The 27,601-nt window shown below is 43.3% G+C and overlaps 1 protein-coding gene and 2 non-coding genes across 3 annotated transcripts; 2 read left to right on the top strand and 1 right to left on the bottom strand.

The window, feature by feature from the left end:
* Window positions 1–277: 277 nt before the first annotated feature.
* On the bottom strand, window positions 278–24,021 carry LOC133130032 (adhesion G protein-coupled receptor G3-like). The gene is made up of 14 exons (XM_061244245.1): window positions 23,632–24,021; window positions 15,816–15,902; window positions 15,180–15,620; window positions 12,585–12,618; window positions 9,754–9,868; window positions 9,431–9,550; window positions 9,205–9,315; window positions 8,164–8,206; window positions 7,861–7,964; window positions 6,358–6,479; window positions 5,528–5,808; window positions 4,550–4,649; window positions 3,714–3,988; window positions 278–1,658 (listed from the first exon to the last, which is right to left on the bottom strand). Exons 2-14 carry the CDS (start codon window positions 15,877–15,879, stop codon window positions 1,543–1,545), a joined length of 1,926 nt encoding a protein of 641 aa, XP_061100229.1. The 5' UTR covers window positions 15,880–15,902; window positions 23,632–24,021; the 3' UTR covers window positions 278–1,542.
* On the top strand, window positions 16,489–16,559 carry trnag-gcc (transfer RNA glycine (anticodon GCC)). Its single transcript has one exon. It is a non-coding gene; the product is annotated as a tRNA-Gly (tRNA).
* On the top strand, window positions 17,394–17,464 carry trnag-gcc (transfer RNA glycine (anticodon GCC)). Its single transcript has one exon. It is a non-coding gene; the product is annotated as a tRNA-Gly (tRNA).
* Window positions 24,022–27,601: the final 3,580 nt, after the last annotated feature.

The raw sequence follows: 27,601 nt of genomic DNA, 5'->3' as shown, positions 1-27,601 counted from the left end.
CTCCCTTTTATCATGCACTTTTTCACTCCAGGAATAGTTAGCATATTCCATACAAAAAACATTTTACATAGGGGGTTGATTTAAGGTGATTGGGTTACCCAGAGGACAACCAAAAGATCAAGACGAGAGTTACTATTTTTCCGATGTATATTACGTTTGCTTGTTTAGCCTTTGCCAAGGTATTGTCTCAGTGCATGCTGTGTATGGTGTAGGAATCTTGTAAGAATGACAAATAGCTGAACTCTGGATCAAAATCCACAACTGAAGGTCACACAAATGTTTGAGAATGAAGTTTTACTAGTTTAGAGTACATGTTAAAAACATTTGAGAGAATTATTATTTTCCAACCAGACCAAAAAGGTAAAAAACATACAAAAATATATATTTAGTTATTACATACAAAACTACTGTACAAAAGTGCAAAAGAATACAATAAAAATCAACGATACATTATACATTCAGTCTATCTGCCTCTGAAAATTCAGTTGAAGTTTAAAATAAACTGAACTCCAATTACTGAAAAATAAAATTAAAAAACATTTAGTCACATTAAGTCTGAGGTCTCTGTTGCCACCTTTAAGCAACATTCTAGAACACAATATTTCCATGGTTACATTCCACATTCCCTTTTAACAAACCAATGCTTTAACGCTTTCTTCCTGCTCTCGTAATGTTTTTAGTAACTTAAGTGGGCCAAATATTTCAGAGTGTACAGTGGAACATGCACATGCACAAAGCCTAGAAACCTCAGAGACTCCCAGGGAGAAACAAATCTGTTCACAGTACAGCATATACATGAAAACTATTTCTACCAAATATGAATATGGTTATGACTATGATATGAGGTGAATTAACAATGGTGTGACTGTTTTCTTTGGTAACTTAATTTGAAATTCTCAAATCCTACCCGCAATGCTTTCCATTAATTCAAGTGCGTCTGCTATGCAAGCTCTGTGTGTAAGAAACCAGGGCAAACGGCTGCAGGCAAACTGCGGGGGTCAGACGGATGACTGAAGAAGCAGAGAATTCACCGCTGACACAATCCCTCAGGCCCTGTGGTACCTGGCCGGCCAAAGTATTCCTTTTAACCCTTTAAGGAGTGACATCACAAGCATGACTGGAAAGTTCTTAAGTGAACATTCTAATGCTGATGTAACCGCTGGTGACAGAAATCTATGGAGTTCTGGAACACTGACTTAAAATTTTGAGAAAAAAAAAACATTCCAAAATAAAATGTACTCTTCAAAGGGTTAAATAAAGATGGTTAAGCAGGTCAAGATCAGCTCTCAAAGAGATCACTAAATGTTAAGAGAAGTAGTATTTGTGCAGTAACCAAGTAGCTAAACAATTACGAGCAAAAAATCCTAAGTGCCACAAACAGTGAGAGGACTGAAACAAAGTGCAGTACAATACAGTATATGCACAGATAGGGTCAACGCTAAGAAGACACGCTTACTCAAGGCCAACAGTGACCGTACAATGCCCAGGACAGCACATTCCTCACAGTAACCCGGTTCCGCTACTACAGGAAGAGGTGCCGGATCAGCAACCCCCTTCCACTTCCTTTAATACAAGGGTGTCCGTGGTTCTGCTCTCTGTCACGGATTCCCGCTTAGTCATCCACTCCAGGAGGTAGAACCGCACCAAGAGGAAGAAACCTGCAAGGCAGCCAAAGCAGAAACGCTGAATCCCTGAAACTCTCCATCTCCACAAATTTTACAGACAAAGCGTTTCATGTGAAGAACGCCTGAAACGCTGTTACTCAGCAGGGACCCTGTGGCAGAACGTGAGTGGGCAGGTATCTATCACACATAGGGTTCATAATGCTGTAGGTTATACTTGTATGTGGATGGTGTCATAACAAAAAAGTAAATTTGTTATTAAATGGACTGCATTTATATAGCGCCTTTATCCAAACACTGTACTACTGATGCTTCTCATTCACTCATTCACACACACACTCACACATCAACAGTGATTGGCTGCCATGCAAGGCACCAACCAGCTCGTCAGGAGCATTTGGTTGGTTTGTTGTCTTGCTCAAGGTCACTTCAAAACACCCAGGGCGGGATCAATCTGGCAACCCTCCGACTGCCAGACGACCTCTGACATCCTCCTAAGTCAATGTCACCCCACTATCACTTACTGTTACTCAGTAAATACCCTGTTGAAAAAAACAACAGTCCTCCCTCCTGATTTACCCACCCCCCCCTGATATTCCTCTTATGCACCCTATATTCAAAATAAATATGAAATGACACTTACTACGATTATTGTTTTTTGGTTAAAACAGCTCTTCATGAGTGTTTTGCTATTTATAGATGTGATGTTTTTAACTTGTTGAAGGACATATGCACTTGTAATTAAAAGCGCCTGCTGAATGACTAAATTGTGAATGTAAAATGTATATTACAGTACACTACACTGAGAGAAAATTTTGCCGACTTAACAACTTTCTCATCCAGTGTACTCTCAGTCCACATTCGGTAACTCGTTGTGTACTAATGTAAGTAGGCAATACAGTATGTTCAGCAGACAGTACATATTTTGAGGCCACAGTAGTTAGGAGGCTGTTTCTTCCCAGGATTCCCAGCTTTTGTTTCACTTCTATGGTCGAACAAGACTGATGTGATCTATTTACTCTGTGTCTCACTGGTACCTCAAACGCCCACCGGGTGTGGACACACATTTGTTTGCTTACCACTTTCGTCTTGTGTTTGCTATAATCATGAGAAATCAAGTCTACAACCACAAGCAAACAGATTTACTAAATTTAATAGATTTAATAAATAAACACAAGTGGCGCTGTCACAATGTGCCAGCAGTTAAACTTGGTCTGTTTTCTCCTATACAACTATCATTACTGCCTATGACGATTTCGTGCATTTCAGCTTCATTTGAATTTGAATCGTTATGGAAAAGGCACAGAAGGCTATTTTTTGTTGTAAAAAACGAGATGCATCTTCATACCTGGGTTGAAATAGCATTTGTTTTGGATTCAAATACTTTTCTGCATTTGACATTTGACTTGCTTGCCTGGTCTATTGGAACCAATTAAACACCGCAAAGTGTACCCTCCCGCCCATCTGCTCCTCCTTGCAGGCTCAAATGCAGCAGGCAAGATCAAGACCAATAATAAGTATTTGAATCCAAAACAAATACTATTTCGACCCAGGTCTGCGTGTCTTTAGCGGGTAAGCCTCGTGCTTTTTGGCAGTTGAAAACCTGTCCTGTCGTTGGGACAGCAGAACACAGGGGCAGACACACCATAGACTGTAGAAAAGTGCTGTAATGTCACCCACTGACTATCCATGAGCTGGTGAAAAGCGTTTTGAAGCCCAGTTTACCGACGCCGTCATGATGGCGCAGTAGGGCAGCTGAATACGGCTCCTCCACTAACCGTGTGAGAGAGAGCGGCGTAATCTGTCCCCGATTTGTCCACAAAGTATAGCTGTACTGTCCTAATAACACGATAACTTAAAAGAAAATCGGCACATGGGGAGGGATTAGGCGAAGAAAAAAACACTGGTTGCAACCACATTTTCTAGTGGGAAAAAATGATTGACTTTGTATTTTGAGGTCTGAATGACCTACTGGACCCAACCACAGTGGTGCTAGTGAGCACTGTCTATCAGCAAGAGCAGGAATTGAGCCTTGACGCAGAAGGCCGGTTTGGGCCGGTTTACGGCCGGTTTCAGCCGCCCGGGACTCACCTTGCAAGCCGTTGATGATGCAGAACAGGAACAGGGTCACCGCGGACAGGGGCCCGAAGTTCAGGAGCCCCAGGCCCCAGGTGCAGCCGAACAGGCAGCTCAGGCCCCAGATACTGAGGAAGGTGACTTGGTTCTGACCCCACTCCTTTCGGTTCAAGGCCGTGTTCAGAACCAGAACCAGCATGCCCAGGCCCGCTATCACCACCGCCACCGGGAACGTCACGTTGGTGAGGTAGTGGATCACCCAACCGCTGGGAGTGTCCATGATCCAACACCTGACAGCACACCAAGGCCAAAATTATTCCTCAACATGCAATGTAATGGCTTCGATAATATAATAAAATATAATATAATATAACATTAAATAATATAATAAATAATGACTTGAGTTTTAAGACAATATAGGCCTTTTCACACTGCACTGTCCTTGGCCCTAGACTAAGGATAACCCAGAGGTAGTTTATCCTGAGTTCATAATGTGCAAGTTTGAACACTTGCTTAGCCCCAAGCTAAAATCTCGCTAAGATCCAGGCTAAGGACAGTGTGCTATCAACACTAACATTATGAGATCGTTTTCAGTATTTTGTACATATCACAGATATAGTGTCTCTGTTATTATACACTATTATACATACTCTGATACATTCCTATTTTCCTCCCTATCTAAGAATGCAGTCTAAAGCATTTATAGAAACTAAAATGAGTCTTAAACCAAGTCTAAAAACACTCTTGGAATAGCCGACATTTACGAAATAGAAAGAGATCGGCAGATGAATAAGTGTTGTAAACAACATGACAGAATTTTAAGTGTAAATGACGTGACGTGGCACACGTACATTGAGTAGGGACTGGTGATATCACTGCTGGGCGTGATGTCTCGGGTGCCATACACGCCGTTAATGCACACAAACACGACGACGAGGAAGGCGGGGAGACCTGGGGGTCAGAAACAGGGCCGTTAAAATGGTAAATGGCTGCCATTTATATAGCGCCTTTATCCAACGCACTGTACTATTGATGCTTCTCATTCACCAATTCACACACTGCTCTTACCGCCTGAGCCAATGTCGCTAATCCCCCCTGTGGAGTTTATTATCTCACAAACAGCAGGAATCTGCTCCAATTCACCCCCGAGAATGAGTGTGTTGTGCTGTGTCCATTTGGGTTAATAGCTTCTGCTCAATTCAATTTTATTTTAGTTCTATAGCGCTTTTTACAGAAGACCATCACAAAGATGCTTTACAGAGTAGCAGGAGGGCAAACACCAGGCCTGAACCCCCAAACAGCAAGCACACCAGGTAAAAAATAACACCCCAGGAGAGAGAAAAACTCTTAATAGTGGTAAGAAAAAACTCCCTGACAGGAAGAAATTGCAGGAGGCTACCCAGCTTCACTGGACATAAAGGTGCAATGGTAAATGGATATAACAGAAATGTGATTTACATAAATACATCATAACTATTCAAATGGGTTACAGTCGGGAAATATATTAGCTTGAAAAGTTGGAATATGTGTGCGCGTGAGTAAAAGTGTATTTAAATTAGTATTTAAGTGCTTAATGTATTATTATATAGCTTAATATTGTATTCATTACCATACACATGCATGAATTGAGATTGAACATAATACAACACAAATAGAACATAATAGCTTGTTTTAAGTTACTGCTTTTAAGTTACATTTTCTGGCACATCTTGAAAACAGTAAAGCTGTCTCACCTCATTGGCAATATTTTCTAAAATACTAACTAGACTGGCTTATGTTTTGTTTTTCGCAGTGAGTGGAATGTGACCTCTGGGTAAAGCTCCACCTACCGAACCCCAGCAGGCTGCAGACGCGATGGCTGAGGAAGGGGTCCATGGTCCAGTGGACCAGCCAGAAGGCCTTCAGCACCTCCAGGCCCATCCAGGAGAAGGAGCAGAGCAGGGCGTAATGCAGAGCAGCCCCCACCGCCCGGCACACCCACGCCTCCTCGCCCCCCACGTTCGCCAGCACCCCCGTCAGCACGAACAGCGCGCAGAGGAGCAGCAGCGATATGGCCAGGCTCAGATGGATGGGGATGGAGGAATTACTCCTGTCTGGTTTCTTCATGCGTCTGGAGTGAAAAAGCGAAGAAACAAAAAAACAAATGCATCATTGTTTTCGGTGCTCGACTGATCTTCCTTGATTTGTGCAATTGAGCCAACCGAGAGGAGCAGGTTTGCACTTGAGAGTATGTCATGGGTTCCAATACACCAGACAAACCCAGTAAAGTGTAGAAAAGTATTTGAATCCAAAACAAAACTTATTTGACTGGATTTGGCTGTATTTTGTGGATGATTTCACATACATTCAGTGAAATATTAAGAGACAAATTTTACACTTCGCATTTTCAATGTTTGCCGGTGCAACTTTTTTTTTTGCCTTAACCTTTTCCACACCCCACACTTGCATGGAAACAATTAAACCTCAGACACCTAAACAGCCATAAAACCTTGCGCACACACACACACACACACACACACAAAGACACAATGCAAAGCTTATCCCCATTACAGCTGCGACTCATTATCTAGCACTCCCGTCCAGCAGAGGGCAGTATTGAACACAGCAGGCTCTCAGTTCATCCCCATCGCTCGGTGCCTGAGAGCGGGCAGGGCAGTACCTCAGCGCCCGCGTGTACAAGATGACGAGGGCCACGCAGCTGCACAGCGAGATGGCACAGCACACGGATGTGATGTATGTCAGGGCCTCCAGGTTATCCACCGACGAGCTCGGCTTCAGCTCCTGTGGAGACATTGGCTCAGGAGGTAAGAGCAGTCGTCTGGCAGTCGGAGGGTTGCTGGTCTGATCCTGCCCTGGGTGTGTCGAAGTGTCCCTGAGCAAGTCACCTAACCCCCAAATGCTCCTAACGAGCTGGTTAGTGCCATGCATGGCAGCCAATCACTGTTGGTGTCTGTATGAACGGATGAATGGGAAGAATCAATTGTGCAACGCTTTGGATAAAGGCTCTATATGAATGCAGACATTTATTTATTCACTTTTATTCATGTTTATTGTTGCTGCTGTCTTGGCCAGGTCTATATCTCAAGAGACTTCCTGGTTACATAAAAAATAAAAGAGTAATCTGGAAATGAAACCCCACCTTTAGCCAATTAAACAATGTTTACTTTGCGTAAGTACAGTAACTCTGAGACAAAGCCTCTTGTGTTTGATGCAGGAGTAGCTCTGTGTGTGTCTGTTTGCAGAGGGTCTGTTTGTGTAGACAGGATCACAGTGTGTGTCAAAAACTCTTTCATGCAACCTCAGTCTCCGGTGGCTGGTTCCAAACAGACTCTTTTTCTTCCATTCCAGCGTAACCACACTTTTGCTCTTTGATGATGCCTGACTTTTATCAAAAACGCCACTATGTTTAACAGCATAGAAAACCCTCTAAATTATCTTTTTTCAACTTTTGACAAAGTTTGTGATGAGTGACAGGTTGTTTCTTCATGCAAAATAGATTTGAAAAATGAAAACTAAGCTGCTTTATTTTAGGGGTTTAGTGAAGGCGGGTCTTTTCTTACCCTTATTAGTATACAGAATTTTAAGACGACACAATGGTTAATCTGTACAGCTGTGCAAAATGAAAATGGCTCTGTGCTGTATTATCTTAGCAGACTTCAGTAGGTTGAACATAGGTGGGCAGTGGTCATGCAGGCTACATTCGAAACTAAGGAGAACTGCAAGGAGAAGGAAGTGGTGTATACTGGCTCTTTCCAATCACTTATTTTACAGCTCCTTCTAACTATCCTTGCTCCTTTTCCTGCTCCTAGCTCCACCCATCAGATTGGGGGGATGCAAAGCAGGGAGCAAGAAAAGGAGGTAAAGACGGGGAATCCAGAGAACGTGAATTAGGCAAATTTCAGCCTCAGCCTCCAGCTCTAAGACGGAACATTTAACAGGTAGGAATTTCCGTAAAAGATGGCGGACCTCGAACGATTTCCGGGTCAGGCAAAGAACCAGGAGATAGGAGGTCAATCAATAATTAACGTAAGGGATCAATCATAAATTCATTCAGACAATCAATCAACTAACCAACCATTCAGGCAATCAATCAATAAATCCAAATGTTGTTGCACATAAGTCAGGCAGACGGAGTGCTTCTGACCCAGGACACGGTACCCACCACCAGGATGGCGAAGTAGGTGAGGTGGTCACAACGACACTCGGTTCCCTCCTTCGTCCTGCGTGTCTCACAGCCTTCCTGTCTCCAGGTTACTTTCGCTGGGTCTGCACAACACAGGCAACAGGTCCACTGTCAAACTGACATCTCCTTCTGTACATTATCATTCTGTAATATATTATATTAATGGCATTTTTTATGTTTTCTTTTTTAATTTTGTATATTTTCCTTTAGGGAAAATGTATCTGCACATTTAATTTAATTTTAGATTTGGTATTTTTTCATATATATATATTTTTTCTTTACCTCTGTTTGTGTCCCAGAACACACATCTGGTCGTTTCATTTTTCTGTAAAAGAACAAAGAAATACATATGAATACATCAGTTTCACCACAAGATGGCGCCATTGCCTGTCTTTGGCCACATCACATCAGCAGTACGGACTGAATCTTTTGTTTTCAGAAATCCCAGTCTAGCCCTACACATATGTTCTGCATAGTTTTCAGAACACTGTGGCTTGTACCCGAGAATGAGGGGGGGGTGAGGGGCGGATCTGACATTTGATGGCATCTGACATCTGGCTGTTTGAAGTGGTTTTCCGCGCCAGGTGACGTGTGACAGTGGGAGAGGACGCATGGTCGTGTTTCTGACACGGGACACGGGGGCTTTTCGGGAGCCGCACTCTGACAGTGTCAGTTTCGGTTCCCTACCCAGTCCCCACCCCTCACACCCTCCCTACCCAAGTGCGAGGTGAGAAGAGAGGCCTGGCCTCACACACACACACACACTCACACACTCACTCACACACTCACACACTCACACACTCACACACCCAAGGTCATTCATCTGATTCACTTCAGTTTACACTCATTTTATTAGGTATTTAATAGACTTATTTTTCAGACTTATTAGTCTGCTGCTCCTGAATCCTCTCCACTTTTAACGTGTTGTGTGTTCAGGGATGCTCTTCTGCACACCACTGTTGTAATGTGTGATCAGAGATGCTCTTCTGCACACCACTGTTGTAATGTGTGTTCAGAGATGCTCTTCTGCACACCACTGTTGTAATGCATGGTTATTTGCATTACTGTCACCTTCCGGTCAGCTTCTCTTTTGACCTCTCTCATTAACAAGCTGTTTCTGCACACAGAACTGCTGCTCACTGGATATTTTTAGTTTTTCGCACCATTCTCTGCAAATTCTAGACTATTGCGCATGAAAATCCCAGGAGATCAGCAGTTTCTGAGATACTCAATCCACCCTGTCTGGCACCAACAATCATTCCAAAGTCAAAGTGACTTAGATCATATTTCTGGCATCTGGTCTGAAAAGCACCGCAGACTCACCGCCACCGGTGCGTGACGGAAGACGAGCCTCAGCGGCGGGGCGAGGTGGGAGACGACTTTGCCCTCCAGGGAGATGCCCACCACCTCATCCAGGATCCTGTCCTCCGGCGTCTGCGGAACGGGATGGGTAAAGGCTTTATGGGACGTGACCCCAGATCTCCCCAGCAACGACCCCAGGTCTGCCGCTGTTCCCCACTGCCCCCCCCCTTGTGGGATGCACTCTCACCTGGAACAGCGTGTTCTCCTTGTAGTACGTCAGCACCGCGGAGGCTCCGGTCCCCACACTGGGTGCCAGAGAGGGGGGCAGCCAAACTGTCACCGATGGCCCACTTTTCAGGGCTGAGGCCTGTATACAGTACACACACACACACACACACACACGCACACAGTCATACACACACACACACACACACACGCAGTGCTTAGGTGATGTGTTAATGCGATCGACTACACAGCAAGTAATTTTGTCACATGTATATCGTGACCCGCCTCAACCTCTCCTGCAACCCCCGGAGGGTCCCAGTGCAGTCTGGGAAGAACCTGTCTCACCTGCAGGATGACCTCACGGCCTTGGAATCCCTCCCCCAGCCTCTGAGTGGACACCTGGGCACAGGGCAGGTCTACCTGGCCAATCACACCTGACCTCAGTGCCATCTCTTCAATTCTGCGAGGAGAACCCGGGATGGGGGTTAACACTGGGGCCCTCTCCAATCAACAGCACAGTCTGCTTTCAAGCCCTGATCCTGGATCAGTTTGAGCTTGGTTTACACATAATGTAACAGGACATGGCATGGCATAACCCTGCCAAGCTGGTCGATCTGGTCAACCAGCTACCAGCTGTTTAAAAACATAGCTTGGGCTGGTCAAACCAGGTCAAGCTAGGAGCTGGTCTGAACTGGTCAACCAGATAACAGCTTCAAAACCTGTTTATTTCAACAGGGAACATAACATAGCATAGCATAGCATAGCATAGTATTGTATCTAGTAAAACATAGCATAACATACCCAAGCATAGCATAATGTAGCATAGCAGCTATTCCACACGTAAGGCTTGGGGATTACAAAACTGATGTGGAGCGCCTCACAGTTTCATTCTCAGTTTCCCCGAAGACGATATTAAATGGTTAATCGCACATCAGTACAAAGGATATGTAAATTAGGTAACCAACATTTTTGTACAGAGTAATTTTGGTATTACTGAAAATGCCGATAATTCAGTTCAAGGCAGCATAATGACAAGCTTTTTTTCTACAATATCTGCCTTTAAACGTACTGCACAGTGGCCCAGTATCACCACACCGGGTTACTGAGAGACTGAGTGAAACCTGGAACCGTTAAAAATCGGGAACACACACAGCAAATCCCAAAGTGTTAGATTCTTGGTGTCGTGGGAAAAAGTGCACATTTCTGGTGTTCATTTAAGAAAATATAACCATGACTTTTGTTGAAATTACACCAGAGTAAACAGTAAAATCTTGGTGTTAAATACTGTTGGGAGACAGGCAAATTTGTGTACTGGACCACTTCACATATGATAATGACTGCTATTAGTTTCAAGGTTCCCCCTCTGGGGATTTTCCACTGGACTCCAGGGGGGAGCGGGGCAAGGCCCCACTACCATTATGGATTTGAATGGCCCAATCGGAAGTGCTTGGGATAGGTGCAATTCCTTACCACCAATCAGAGGTTACAATTGATTTGTAGATATATTTGAATACATGCAAATGTAACACTATAAACACCAAACTCCATTGCTCTTTGGAACATTTTCCTGACTAATAAACTTTCCTGCTTTTTACTAAGAACTATTTCTTTGTCTTTTAATCCACTTTAGTTTTTCTTTGTCGTAGAAATAGATTTTGTTAAGTTTTGTAAGGTCTTTTTGGAATATTTTGTAATCACTCTTTCTTAAAGTTTGTTTTCATTCTTTTGATGTCTTTCTGTTTCATTAGTTTAAGTCCCTGTTTAAATGATTATTTTGTGTTAATCAATGTGTTTTAAAAAAAGAAAAATAATTTAGAAAATTGAAAAAACCATTAAAGCCACATTTTTACTAAGAACGGTTGATCTGCTTCTTTTACATTACATTATTGGCATTTGGCAGACGCTCTTATCCAGAGCGACGTACAACAAAGTGCATACCCATACCCAGGGATAAGTTCACTGAAAGACCCTAGAGGTAAGTACAATTTCAACTGCTACCTGTACAACAAAGATAAGGACAAGGGCCATTTTTTTTTTTTTTTTTTTTTTTTTTTGAACAAACAAACAGAGCAAAAGTCACCAAAGTTAACTATCCAAACACTGCTTACCTAGCCAACTAAAATACTGATACACAAGTCACAGAGACAACAATTAAGGTTCACAGGGAGGTAGGGAGGGATGGGGAGAGGTGCTGTTTGAAGAGGTGTGTCTTCAGCTTGCGCTTGAAGGTGGGGAGGGATTCTATAGTTCTGACCTCAACTTCACCTTTTCTCATTCCTCAGTAAATTCAGAATTGACTAACAATACCAAGTTAGATTCGGGTGATTCCCATCTGCTCACTCGATCCCCTATTTCTATTTAATTGTTTTCCGCATTTTGTGTAAAACTTTGTAATTTGTGTACTAGAACTAGTTTGCTGTTTTTGAAAAGAAGTATATACGTATTTATAAGCCTTTTAAAGCTGACATTTTACATGAATTTGATGTGTCTCTTAATTTTTGGGTTGGCCTCTACTGCAAATGCAATGGTAGAGGACTACCCACAATGATTAGCATCATTTAAAAATGTACAACATTGTTTATAAATATAACTGCTTAAATGTGTTTTTTCTCACCTTAACTTTCTGCACTGGTTATTAGTTCAGTTTAGCAGTGTTTGTTTAATGAAGTTAGTGCAACCATTACAAGACTAAAACACCAGTTAAGACTGAATAATTCTGTTTCCTAACTGCTCTGAATACTCAGTGCAGTTGTCCAGCTAACTCCGTAATCCTGCTTTGTGAAACAGGGCCCAGTTATCCAGCTAACTCAGTAATCCTGCTTTGTGAAACTGGGGCCAGTTATCCAGCTAACTCAGTAATCCTGCTTTGTGAAACACCTCCTGGCCTGTCTGTATTAATGCTCTGAAGATGAAACATGACAAACGCATGCAATCACATGGTAATACTTCTGTTGCATCCACCAACGCCCATTCTATTCATTGCTGCGAAAAATACAGCTTCCTATTTGCTAGCAAAAGCTCAGCATTTCACTCTAAGTGCTGCACATAACTCTATCTACAATCTCCATGCGGCTGGAGGTGTGAACTGATCACTTCCTTTCACTGCTGATCGAGGAAGAGGGCAGAAAAAGGCAGTAAAAAGGAGGATGTGCAAAAAGGGCGAGGCGCGTACTTACAATTTTGCAGAACGTTCACTGCACAAGTCTTTTTCTGCAGACAACAAAGGGGTAAAAGTGAGTGAAACTCTTCGGTACACGAGTTGCATTTAATTTCATAATGCTGCACCTGCACCAGGCCTGGGTCAAACACGTAATCGTTTTCGATTCAAATACTTTTCTGTGAGATTAAGCCAGTGGACCAGAAGGCAGGGTTTGCACTTTTTGAGAGTATTTCATAGGTTCCAACACACTAGACAAGCTCAGTAAAGTGTAGAAAATAATTTGAATCCAAAACAATGAGGTACAGTGGGAGCAATAATTATTTGATCCCTTGCTGATTTAGTAGGTTTGCCCACTTACAAAGAATGGAACTGTGTAGAATTTTAATATTTTAACATTGAGAGACAGAATATCACAAAATAATCCACAATAACAACATCATATACATTTTATAAATTTTATATCATATTTTCACATGAAATAAGTATTTGATCCATAGAACAATAGGACTTAATACTTGGTGGAGAAACCTTTGTTGGCAAGCACAGAGGTTAGACGTTTGTTGTAGTTTTTCACAAGGTTTGCACAGATCTTGGGAGGGATTTTGGTCCACTCCTCTTTGCAGATCCTCTCCAAATCCTTAAGGTTCCGAGGCTGTTGCTTGATAACTCGAAGCTTCAGCTCCCTCCACAGATTTTCGATGGGATTTAGGTCTGGAGACTAGTTAGGCTACTCCAGGACCTTAATATGCTTCTTTTTGAGCCACTCCTTTGTTGCCTTGGCTGTATGTTTTGGGTCATTGTCATGTAGGAAGACCCATCGACGACCCATTTTCAGTGCTCTCACTGAGGGAAGGATGTTGTCGCCCAAAATTTCCTGGTACATGGCCCCATTCATCTTCCCCTCGATACGGTGAAGTCGTCCTGTCCCCTTAGCTGAGAAACACCCCCAAAGCATAAGGTTTCCACCTCCATGCTTCACAGTGGGGATGGTGTTCTTGGGGTTGCACTCAGCATTTCTCTTCCTCCAAACACGACGAGTCGAGTTGATGCCAAATAGCTCTATTTTGGTCTCATCTGACCACATCACCTTCTCACAAGCCTCCTCTGGATCATCCAGGTGTACTTTGGAAACTTCAGATGGGCCTGTACATGTGCCTTCTTCAGCAGAGGAACCTGCGCGCGCAGCAGGATTTTAATCCTTCATGGTGTAGTGTGTTACTGATGGTTCTCTTTGTGACTGTGGTCCCAACTGCCTTCAGGTCATTAACAAGCTCCTCCTGTGTAGTACTGGGCTGATCCCTGACCTTTCTCATGATCATTGATATCCCACGAGGCGAGATCTTGCGTGGAGCCCCAGACCGAGGGAGATTAGCGGTGACTTTGTGTTTCTTCCATTTTCTAATAATTGCTCCAACAGTTGTCAACTTCTCACCAAGCTGCTTGCTTATTGTCTTGTAGCCCATGCTAGCCTTGTGCAGGTCTACAATTTTGTCCCTGATGTCCTTAGACAGCTCCTTTGTCTTGGCCATGGTGGAAATGTTGGAATCTGATTGTGTGGACAGGTGTCTTTTATACAGCTACATAACGATGTAACGAGTTGACACAGGTGTTTTGGGTAATGAGTTGAGATTAGGAGTGCTTCTTAATGGAAAACTAACTGGTCTGTGGGAGCCAGAATTATTGCTGATTGGTAGGGGATCAAATACTTACTTCATGCAAACATGTGATAATACATTTATCAAATTAATATAATGTTGTTATTGTGGATTATTTTGTGATATTCTGTCTCTGAATGTTAAAATGTACCTATGATTAAAATTCTACACAGTTCCATTCTTTGTAAGTGGGCAAACCTACAAAATCAGTACTGTACTGTACCACTGTATTTGACCCAGGTCTGTATTTCACCACGACACTGGTTACTGGTAGCAGGGATGGAATCTATACGCTATTAAGTATGCATCTAAAGCTACAATGTATTAAGTATGCATGCAAGTATGCATTTGTTTCTTATAAGTCTTACATCTTTGTGGAGAAAAAAGGTCCATTTCAGGATTCTGTGCCAACCTCTGATCTTAATTATTTAATTAGCTCAATTGTGTCTTCTTGATCTGACATTTGCATTACAGTAGCACCAAATACATTGGTAGCACAAATACTGCAAGTGCATCCTAAAGACTTTACTGTGTTTAGTACAGGAGAGCGCACAGCAGTGTCTCAAACACAGCACCATGGAGGGCAGTGTCTCAAACACGTACGCCGGCTTTTACTCCAGCCTCAGATTGTGATTATAAAATTAGTTCAATCATTTGCTGAATTTGGGCTGCAGGTTTGCATGTAATGTGAATATAAAGTGAAATATGTAACATATGTCATCTGAATAACAACTGTCACTTATAGTCGGAGCTTTATTCCATTTAGATGCATAGTGTGGTCAAATGTGAAACTGGAATCAATCAAGGCAGCATTCATTGGATGGACTGAAAGCTTGCATACACAACAAGTTAAGACTGGCTCACAGTATAGAGCAGTGAAAAAACGGAAACTAAGGTGATTGGTGGCCAGAACTGGAGTTGTGCGGCTCTCTGTGATGAAAAGAAGGCTTGCTTACGGCAGTCCTCCTGGTGCCCGTAGAACTTGAAGGATTCCTGGACTCTGGTTTCTATGAAATCCCCTTTTTCGCTTCCGTTCACAATTCCATAATTCCCAGAGGCAGCCTTGTTTCCCTTGCTGGACAGGCCGGCACAGCAGGACTCCTGGAGGGCGGCGCTCTTACACAGGGTGTAGTTCCTGTCTCCTAAGTTTACCTCCAGGAGGTCTAGGAGAGGTTCCCAAAACACGCAGAACAAGCTCTTCCCTCCGGCCACAGGAAGAGGGATCGTAGAGGAATTCTCGCAATTCCCGGTGATATCCCCCTGGATAGACAGTGTGGTTTCGTTTGCCGCGATGGTAATGTTCCCACACCCTTTGCCAACATCAAACCAGACATTCCGGGATTTTCCATGAATCCATTCCCCACACATCTGCAAATCCCTCACGTATTCACCGGCACCTGTATGGATACAAACCAAAACAACATTACAAAAATGACTTATTCTTATAAATATGAGCACTTCGTAACATTCAAAGGAAAGCACACAGCAGATGTAATACCTGGCTGATATAACTTTGAAATGCACATTTTGTGTTTGCAGACACTATAGTATCTTAGTTTATTGCTACTGTGTAATGTGCTTCCATATCTCACCCTGGTGTAGTAGGGCCAGGAAAAGAGCCAGTTTCAAGACCCCTCTCGTTTTGCCTCTCTCCATTGCAGTGGAATGACCTTTGACCCCTGTAAGAATGGAGACAAACAGCATGTACCTGTCAGCCTAAATAAATGACAACTCTCACAGTCCTTTCAACCACATTTGGTCACCAGGAGACCAAGTGCACAAAGAGTTTCCAAACGCTCATTTTGTCACGACAGCAGAGTCTCGCTCGGTGAAATTCTCATTCCAATCCCACTTTCCGGAAAAATACTTCCGCAAAAGGATGCGCTGATGTTTTCTTGCTCAGAGGAAAGATTGGGAGTGCCTAACTTCTGCTTCTAGCTCCTAGATGGAACATTTAAGGGGTTGGAAGGATCCATTTCCAGGTACAGGCATTATCCAGAGTGACATACAATAAAGAAAAGCTCTGTTACTGAGGAAGGAAAAAACTTGCGGAGCTCTCCGTGTGAACACATGGCCATGGTAGGGCTTGGACTTCATCTTAGTCCTCATCAGCACTCAGCACAAGGACCTGTGTTTTCTGACTGTGACCACTGAACCACCAATGATGTGCATGTGTGGGCACACACTGCAGTCAGTGCAGCTGAGGCAGACAGTGAAGGTGCATCTCCCTTTTCAGAGGAAATGAAATGTCCAGGCACCATGCAAGCATTGGTGGTTCAGTGGTAGAATTCTCGCCTGCCACGCGGGAGACCCGGGTCCGATTCCCGGCCAATGCAGACTGCGTTCTTGTTTTGTTTTCCCGTAGGGCAGAGCACAGTGCCTCCTGGCTGACAGACACCTTCTCTTCCAGACTGTGTGTTGACCTGTGCAGCTGCCGGCAACAGTTGATCAGGGGTGCTCAGTCTCATCCAAAAATGGCTGAGCTGTCAAAGTCCCAAGACACCAATTGCTTCTGACAAGCTGATTGGTGCCTTGCATGGCAGCCAATTGGTGTGAGTGAATAAGAAGCATCAATTGTACAGCACCTCGGATTAAGGCACTATATAAATGCTGATATTTACCATTTAGCCCGGCACTAACACACCCAACTCTTCTTATCAAGGTGTTGATTGAAGACCATGATTAGTTCATTAGTGCGTTCACCCACACACCAGCCATTTTTGGATAAGACTGGACACACCTGATCTAGAACAATGCGTTCACAGGAAGAGCCACTCAGCAGCCCATGAAGTGAGAACATGCATGCCTATGATGCATATGAGCATGCCGTTTCTGTCTCGATGTCTCATTCGATAGACGCTCTTCACTGCAAACACACACTTTCACTCTCAGTGCACGCAGATGCAGCACTTTCCAAAGTGAATAATTACCCCTCATCTATGACTCATCTCACACCGATCCCCAAGACTAAACGCTCTTTTGCATGTTTTATGGGAGTCTGCACACTGTACTTTGGTCACTCACGAAATTTAACAGCTGTGTAGGCGCGCCTGAGGGCAGGAGGATCAGGTTTCAGTAGACCTGAATAAGATTCAGCCATTCGCTGCTCCTGTTTCTATGGCGACGTGCTGGACTTGTAACGATCACATGACATCCTGCAGCACAGTCAAGCATTGGTGGTTCAGTGGTAGAATTCTCGCCTGCCACGCGGGAGGCCCGGGTTCGATTCCCGGCCAATGCAGACTTCCCCGTTTTATAAAACCCGCCCTTCCCTCTCCACCCACACAACCCGGCCGCAGGTCCACGTGCTGATCGCCACTCATCCCCTCCCTCTCCACCCACACAACCCGGTGCTGATCTGCGTCCCGTCCTGCTGTCCTGCCCTCGTCCCCACCCACCATTCTCCGAATAGAAGGCGAACTGAAGAAAATGAGGACATTTTTTGAGGGGCCCTGAACGTAACTTGACCACTTTGATAAAAAAAAGTTCAATACTGTGGCAGGAGAGGTACACATTTAAGCACTCAGAAGCTATTTTCTCTCTGTACCGTGGGTTGTCCAAAGTGTTATTTAGGTAACAGTCTCTAAATACACAGCCTGGGTTTTTTTAGTGGGTGACACCCGAGGGAAAGCTTCCTGTTCTCAGCCTAACTGTAGGTGTATACCAACACTTTCTTTGCTGATGTTCCGTATTTCTATTTGGACTCGCTATTATAATAAAGGCCTTTAATCGGAATCCTGACTGCCATAACTTGTCAAGTGTTGTCATGGATTAACGTTTACACTAAAGCAAAATTATTGTTTGGGGTTTTTTTCTATGTGTAATGATAACTGATCTTACTGTAAATGACTAACTAAATCAAAAAGTAAATTTGCTGCCATGTGAAAACAGGAAAAGTACGAGCACCAGCACTTTCAGTAATGGTATGTATGTAATTTTGCCATTTAGCACACAACACAGAAGGTTCAGATATTTCAGTAAAAATGCCCCCCTACTGTACAGACCTCTGTCTGAGTATATTATCAAACTGTGCAGCGCCATCAAATGAAATAATGACATTCATTGCAGACTGAACTTTGGTTTAGCGTTAAAATAAGAAACGAGAATAAGAACACATTGCCGGATTAAAAAATTCACTTGGGAACGTCCCTGTTCTGCTGGTCTTTCCCTGATAATGCGACAAAACATCCTCAGGATGCCGATTCGCTTCCAAGGTCTTCACAGGAGTGCCATACCCAAACTCTCCACCAGGGGTCTCAGATACCAGCCCTGCGGAGACACTGGCCATGTCTGAAACAGCTTACTTGCCTACTATCAAGTATACAAGTTGCATACAAGCTGTATAACTCAATAGTAGGCAATAAGCTGTTTCGGACGTGGCTACAGTGTCCGCAGGATCTCGTGGTTCAACAACAGCTTTCAGTCCGCAGGCAGGTCAAGGCTAGCTTTGGGAACATGGAGTGTAGATAATTATTGACTTAAATTATGCACTTAAGCATGGGTACATACATACTGAAAGCCAACAGACGGTACAGCCATCCAGGATCTGAGTACGAGATCCCTGCTCTACAGAAACATAGAGCATAGGCAGCGGCAACTCATTGGACTACGTCCTCTTTGGACCAGGTTCACAGACTCAGATTAAATCGAAATCCTGGATTAGATTCTCCAAACAAAACTCAATTTAGTCCAGGATTGAGCTTAATCTATGTGAAACTGTAGAGTTTGATCCACTATGACCATTGTTAATCGGCCTAGTAGGGACTAAATTACATTTTATACTCTATTAAAGGTAAAAGTTCTCAATCAGCGATGGTTTTACACTGAACATTTTACACTGGCGGTGAAAACAGGACAGATTACAGACACACGCAGACACACACAGATGAAAAGCAGGGATATCATATTCCAACCCCAGAGTAAATTGCCAGAAATACGATCGGCTGGGTGCTTTGGAAAAGTGTGATAGCATGCTTTATCTGTTCTTTTTGAGTTCCCTAACCTCATCCTGTCTGACTGCAGTGCAATTTAACTCCTCTCTTTATCTCCCACAGAAAGGGAAATCGAGAAACCATGAGAACGCCTCAGCTCCCACAGAATGTTAAGCTTCATTAGAAACTCTGCAGTGTTAGAAAGTTTTTCCCCCCTGCAAATGGATGATCTGTAAGAAGAAAATGAAACCGGTTTGTGGCAACAGGGCAACATGTCCCACACTGAACAGAGGATAGACTCACATCTGCACTCCCAGAACCAAAGTGACAGTGAGTGGACTTTTGTACTTTTGTTGGCACTTCCAAAAAAGCAGTACCTCTATTTCTGAGAATGTGCACTGCAAGTAGAGTTTCCTCTGTGTTATTAACAGCTAACAGCTCCTAGCATGTCCCTGCATGCTACAGACCTGGCCCTGGTTCAGCTACTCAAACTTCAGAATGCATATTTCACCAGGTCGAAACTGATCTACCACACACCCATGTACACACATCTATGCACAAATACACATATTCACCACACACCCACATACACCACACACACATACACACATATACACACAAACACATTCACCACACACACATACATACATATACACACACACATACACGCATACACACACACATGCATACACACCACACACACATACACACATATACACACACACACACACGCACGCATACACTTGACAACACACCTAAAGAAAATTCAGTGCTCCTGCTGTCAGCTAGACTGAAGGTTGGGTTCAAACTCTAGGGTTAACTTTGCAAGCAAAAATGCAAAAAAACTAAATAAAAACTTGCTTCCCCTCCCACTATGTGCATGTGAACAATGAATTTTTATTTGAGCAAGGTGAAGACACACCTCTTTAAACTTCCCCTTACAGCTCCCATTCTCTATTGTCCCGTACAAGTTTTTCCTGTGGTAAAGAATGTTCCTGTTCTGCTTAAATAGGGGGGGGGGGGGTGATTTTCAGGAGTGCACCATCTCCTCTTGCCTTCCTGACCCAAAAGTTTAAGACTAATTTTCATTTAATTCATTTCAGTAGTTGGCATGTTGTCAAAAAAATAAACACTTCCTAGTGCTTGCTGTCTCACCTTTCCCCCGCACAAAGCACAGTAAAGTAGTATAAGGCATAGTAGAGGACACTAATGTGTAAAGTACAGTGTAAAGGAGAATAGTCAATTGTATGGACCTATAGGGTACCACAAGCATTTTTAGACACTTTTCATACCTTAATTTCTGAGAGCGCAAGAGTGTTTTAAAAAGGGCAGCGGTTGAATCAACCAAGGTCAGCAATGTCTACAAAACCAGGCTAGGAGGAACAGTCCTCACCACACATATTTCAAATACGTAACATCAGAAGTTTCTGCGGATGCACTCATTTCAACCCAAGGCCAACAGTACTCAACGTGTATGAAAACCTCCGCAGACGTATGAAAACCATCTCTTGCAGGCACTCTGAGGTCAGGTCCTGAAATTCCACATGACCTTACTTCAATACTTTGAATTCTCGCATTGACTCACCTTTCGAAAAAGAAAATCAAACAAGTTGTTCACTCTGAGTACGTGACTTAAAAATGCGTGTATCCCGTCAGATATGACTGCAATCTGGCATTATTTTGTCTACCTGACTTAATGCCTCACTGAGAAATGCAGTGAAAATGGGGGCTCTCACTGGGAGCAAGTATATCATGACAAAGGTTGGATGCTCCAGTGATTCTATGTTGCCCTTACTTGTGAAGTGAACTGCCTCAGTTTTGAGGCACTCACTCTCATTGAGTGATGCACAATAGATGTTTCTAGAACGGGCTTCTGAGTGTAAGTTGCTCACCACAAACTGAAACCTGGGCTCAAGAACAGATACTGGGTTCGAGCCCTGGTGGCTAGGGTCAGGGGTCCCAAACTGCAGTCCTAGAGGGTTAAAGAGCCAGTTGATTTTGTGGTTTCCTTTTAACCGACAGCCTGTTCACACTTTGGAAACAATGTGTGTTGTGCTCAAACACACCAAAATACAGCCAGCACTGCAGCCCCCAAGACCTGCAAAGTTACATTACATTACATTACGTGGCATTTAGCAGACGCTCTTATCCAGAGCGACGTACAACAAAGTGCAAATCAAACACAAGAACAAGCGCAAAAGTGGACCTGAGAGGACAGTACAATTCCGAAAGTGTGTGTGTGTAACATCTACAGTACATGTACTGTGTGTAACATCTACAGTACATCTAGTGGACTCGCTAAATTATTACAATGTAACATTACAGCCATTTAGCAGATGCTCTAATCTAAAGCAATTTACTTAGCTTTTACATTTTTGCATAGTAAATGGCAGGCATTTATATAGCGCCTTTATCCAAAGCGCTGTACAATTGATGCTTCTCCATTCACCCATTCATACACACACTCACACACTGACGGCGATTGGCTGCCATGCAAGGCCCCGACCAGCTTTATCAGGAGCATTTGGGGGTTAGGTGCTCAGGGACACTTCGACACAGCCCGGGCGGGGGATCAAACTGGCAACCCTCTGACTGCCAGACGACTGCTCTCACTGCCTGAGCCATGTCGCCCCGTATACATTTATAGTGATCACTTTATTAGGTTTGGCTATTGGATTAGTTAGTGTGGCTGATGGGCATCGCCAGAAGAACAGTGGAAGCTGTCTAGGACAGATCTCTGCATGCTGTGTTTTACATTCAACATTACCAAGAAGGTTTGCTATGAAAATTTTACAAAATTTTGTTTAAATGCTTAAGAGGCAAATGTCCATTTGTCACAACGAAACTTTTTAGGTGGTTTCGCTATGTTTGGAAAGCATTTTGAGGCACACTTTAATGTAATATAAATGAAGCTATTGGTAGTAGTAGTAGTAGTAGTAGTAGTAGTAGTAGTATACAGCTGTATAGGTATATGTATAGCTGTGGAGGAGACAGACAGTGCTCCCACACCCGCCGTTTCAAACAGCTCGCTTTAGAGGCTAGGACGAAAGCCAGGGTCGAGCGCTGAGTTTGTGGACAACGCAGGTGTATAAACAAAACCGCCCGGTTGAGACAGGAAAACCAAGTTAACGAAAAACATACATTATCCTCCATTTGTGATGGTTGACAAACTGTACTCAAAAACATCGTAGAGAGGTTACACGCGTGTTATAATCGGATTCTGAGAACACTTGTAGTAGCCTATTTAGTATTTTGTTATTAGATTTGTTTGTTATCCACGGGAGACATTAAAATAGCCTAAACAGAACAGAGTACAATACCCTGTCACTCCCACATTAAAACGTGCGCCAAGTGGATTCACTTAATGATTACCGTGGATTAGCTAACCGATTAACACACAGTGTTAATGTGAGTGTGTGTATATGTGTGCTCGACATTTTCGAACAGTTATCCCAGTAAAGTTATCTCTCGTTGCAATAAATTCCCCTAACCGGTAACTTAAGATAACGTTTAAAAATGTATAGCCCTGGAAACCGGGCACACTTTGATTGTTGCTGTCGTAAGCCCACGACTCAAAAATATGGTATAGCTCGCTTACAGTGCGTGAACGTCTTGGTCTATTGCCGTTAGCACCGTCGCCAAAGACGTATTGCTATCTGTCTCCGAACTGCGTGGACTCTGAACTTTTGGCCGTTGAGCGGGCGAGCTCAGTGGCCGTGTTATCTGTTTCACCACCTGCAAGTAGGCTATTACAATTGGTCTAGTTTATTCAAATTGGAAAGTGGCTTTCCAACAGTTCCAAAATTTAGGAACTGTTAAGTATCATTATGCCAGTCATAAATCATCTAATTTTGCCGCGGCTACTGGGCTACAGATACAGAAAAAGTGATAACCATCGCGTTACCTCGGAGACCTGTGGACTTCGCCCGTAAGGCTAAATTCCACAAACTTTAAAACGGGTTGATATTAGACCTATTATTAATCTAAAAGATAAGACACAAATCAAAGAATGTGCTCACACTCGAACACCACGTAACGTAATGCCTTGAAACCCAAAGGAAATGCATTAGAAATAAAAATCAAATATCAAAATTAAATACTGTAAATTAATATATTTATCAAATAAAAGACGATCAAGGTGCAACTGCTGACACACAGAACTGAAAACGTGATCGTTATCATATAAGCAGATAAATAACACCCGCTCCTAAAAGAGAAACGTTAGTTCACATAACATACAAAACATTTGCAAATTATTTGTCACATTGCAAATCAAGTTTATTCTGTCCGTATAATAATAATAATAATAATAATAATAATAATAATAATAATAATAATAATAATAACACGGTCGGTGTTAGAGTAAACACAATTGATGTCATACTAAATAATCGTGATTGACCCGTTTTACTGTCATTTTTCCCGTTAAATATGCTACATTAAAACAACAGAGGTGTTAAGCAAAGGCGATTTTTACCTTCTTGATCGCTCCTTATCTGTACACAGCACTGTGCTACTGTTTCTGAGTATCTACTGAATATTTGTGCGTTTCAGGAAGTTCACACTCCAGCTCACACGACCGAGACACGCCGCTTGCTCCAATCGGATTTTTTATTCAGTCACAGTAAGAAAAAAAAAAAAAAAAAAAGAGCACAAGTCGCTCAAGTGCACTCAGCAGTCCAACCCCTTCCCCCGTTTGGAGACTCCGGGGTTTTGAAACGACACCTGTCACTCTCAGACACTGTCTGGCCGACACGAAACGAAAGCCACTACCGCACCAGTGAGAGCATCAGCGTCCGATATGGTGACAGCACTGTCGTGATCCTTGCTCTCTACATAAACAAGAGAGAGAAGAAATTTGGCCAGAGGCGGCGTCTGCATGGCCAAGGTGTGTGCGTCTGGCTGGCTGCGAGCACGTGACAGAGAAGGAGCTCGGTTTGTGTGGATTCGTCTTTACATAAAAACGGAATGAAAGAGTCACGTTGGAATGAGGGCAGAGTTGAATACAATTACACCATTATTTTTACATAACGTTTTATTGTCGTCATTTACGGATTTTAGGTTATTTATACCCAATGGCATGACGCAGATTTATAGTTTACAACGACAAAAAAAAAAAAAAAAACGCACCACTGTTGTCTTACTTCAGCCTACATACTGCGTTCCAGTAGGTTGGCAGAACAGCATCCATAATAATAATAAACATGTTGTGATCGCCTGGTTTTGACTTTCAAAGTTTCAAAACATTTTCTTGAGAGACATTAGAGTCGTGCAGGCATAGAGTTCCTGCCCATTGGAATCTTGCTTAAAGCTATATTTTTGAGAGCAGGACTAGAGATGGTGTTTTTTTTTAATGGCGGACTGGAATGCACCTGGTTTCTTTATGTCTTCAGTGGCGTTTGCAAGTGCCTCAGGTTAACAGTATGTATTTGTATGTGTGTGTGTGTGTGTGTGTCTGTGTGTCTGTGTGTGGTTGTGTGTATGCCTGTGTGTGTGTCTGTGTGTGTGTTTGTCTATAATTGCAGTAATAGGATGCGTGGTGGAGGTTCATTTTGGGGAAAGGTGTTGGCGTAGCTGGAGAACTGATTTTGGCCCACTCCATAGACACGGTGCAAGGTGTCTGGTTAAGACCGGAACCTGAGGGCCATGTCAAATCTTGTTGACAGGAGGGGCGGAGATTGCTGTGGCCTGCGGTCAGACTCCTCTCTCCATTCAGAGTGACAGCCCTGCAGACACTGGGGGCATACACACACACACACACACACGCATACACACACACGTACAGTCACACACACATACACACGTTGTCACACACACATGTACACACATACACACACATAACGACAGAAGTACGTGCATTCACACACATACACACGTACAGTCACACACACACATACACACACGTACAGTCACACACACACACACACACACACACGTACAGTCACTCAGACACACACTTACACACACGTACAGTCACACACACATACACACATGTACAGTCACACACATACACACACGTACAGTCACACACACACATACGCACACGTACACTCACACACACATACACACAGTGGCAGCCCTGCAAGGAAAAGGTGAGGGGGGTGGCAACCATGCAGAGATATGATACCTCAAGGACTAGGAGTGTGAACCAACTGCACACAGGCGGTATCTTTGAGCTGATCTCCTAACAACATATCCAGCCTGGGATTATATAAGGGCCCCATAACCACTAACCCTGATGGGGGAAAGTGCCAGTTTAACCGTTTATTTCAACACCCTGAAAGCACTGTTGCCACAGAGAAGGTAAACGGTGTAGTGGATGGTCTACTGCAGAAGACTACAGAAATGTCCCACAGTGTTGTGGAGTTCAGCTCCATTGGACCAGATTGTGGTTGTTTCTGTGGTCCTGGCTGATGTGCACAATTCTCAGAAATACTGCTTTTCTGTTAAATCTTCTTCCTCCTTCTCTCCCCGCAGATCACAGGCTCTATGCTCTGCTGACACAATTTTGGTCAGAGCCGAGTTCCTCCTCAAAAAACACGTCTGGTCTGTCTGTCCTCGAAAACTGCATCTTGTTTGTGGCGATTGGTGATGATTACAGCAGGTACAGTCATATTACTGTACGGTCGTTGGTTTGTTGACGTGGTGCCAACGGGGCAGCGGCAATTTTGCCCCCTCCTCTGCGTCTCTGTAACTGTGAGCTCAGGAAGCCTCTGAGAGGAGATTACCCTCCCTGTGTGATTACAGCCTGTAAACACACACTCATTCACACACACACACACTCATTCACAGACACTCATTTACACACACACATTCACACACACTCACACACATATACACTCACACACACACACATATATACACACTCAAAGGCATACACACTCACACATACACACTCACACACATGCTCATTCACACACATACACACTCACACACACATATACACACACACACACACACGCACACACAGGCATACACTCACACATACACACACGCACTGATTCACACACACATATACACACACACACACAGGCATACACTCACACACAGGCATACACTCACACATACACACACACACGGGCATACACACACACTCACACAGGCATATACTCACGCACACACACTAATTGACAGAAACATTCACACTCACACGGGCACACACACACTCACACAGGCACATACTCACACACACACACACACACACACGCTCATTCACACACATTTTCACATACATATTCACACTCACACGGGCACACACACTCACACAGGCATATACTCACACATACACACATACACACAGATGCTGAGAATATACTTTAATATTAGCAGGACTTCTATGTGTGAACCTATGCAGGAAAGCTTAGTGCTCAAATTACTTCAAAATAAAAATACTACAGATGTTCAGGACATTGGTAAGACATCAGATGATGTTGAGATTTTGTGCTGTTCAGTGTGCTACACGTGATAAGCGATGTTAAAATGAGGGTTTCCCAGCTCCCTCGTATCTGTCTCTCAGAGAAGAGCAGAGCTGCTTTTTGGCCCTCAAACCTCCAAACTTTGTTTGTAGTGCCTTTTGTTGTTTGAAGCCTTTCCAGTCACTCAGAGTCAAATGCAGTTGTGGAATATCCAAAAATGTCACCATGAAAGTGATTCTTGTTTTCCAGCTCTTCAGTAATTACAGTAATCTAGTACTGTATGTGGGCGTGTTTGTGTTTAGTGCATTATAATAGCCTCTCTGCTCATTATAGCGTCAGGGAGGTAATGGTGGGTGTTGTCGTACTTCTGTTTTGTTTCTCATTCATTTCAAATTATCACCTTCTCAGTTTTGCTCCTTCTCTTTTTTTCTCCTTCCTTCCCTCGCCTTCCTTCTAAAGTCTTTTCTTTTATCTTCTCTTCCCTCCCCCTTTTATATGTCTATCTCTACCCCTGTTTCTCAAAGTTAGAGCTTCCATCTTGCCTTGTGCCCGTTATGTCACCTGAACAATGCCTACATTTGTCTCTTTTGAACACCCTTATGATCTGAGGGTTATATTCAGGACTATTCGTCACACCTAAAACCTAGCTTTGCGTTGGCCAAACATTTCAGAACAACGACAAACAGAAATTGTGAAACATTTAATCTAAAGTACGCAATCCCGAATCATAACCCTCCATAAAGCTCTCTTCTTGTCTGAGTCAGCGCCAAAAAAACAAAAAACTGAACAGACTCTCTCTGTTCCAATACCAGAAATACCCCCCCGCGCTTTGTTTGGTCTCCATCTGTCTGTTTGTCTGTCAGTCTCTCTCCCCCTCTTTCTCTGGCTATGTCTCTCTCTCTGTCTTGCTCCTTATCTTGCTCCCTATCTCTCTCTGTCTTTCTCTCTCTCCCCATCTCTCTCTATCTCTCCCTCTCTCTTTCTTACCAGCATCTCAGTCTCCCTCTGTTCTTTTTTGTTTCTCTGCCATTT

Source organism: Conger conger, chromosome 6 (assembly GCF_963514075.1).
Source record: "Conger conger chromosome 6, fConCon1.1, whole genome shotgun sequence".
Taxonomy (NCBI): domain Eukaryota; kingdom Metazoa; phylum Chordata; class Actinopteri; order Anguilliformes; family Congridae; genus Conger; species Conger conger.
This window is presented reverse-complemented; position numbering and strand designations above follow the sequence as displayed.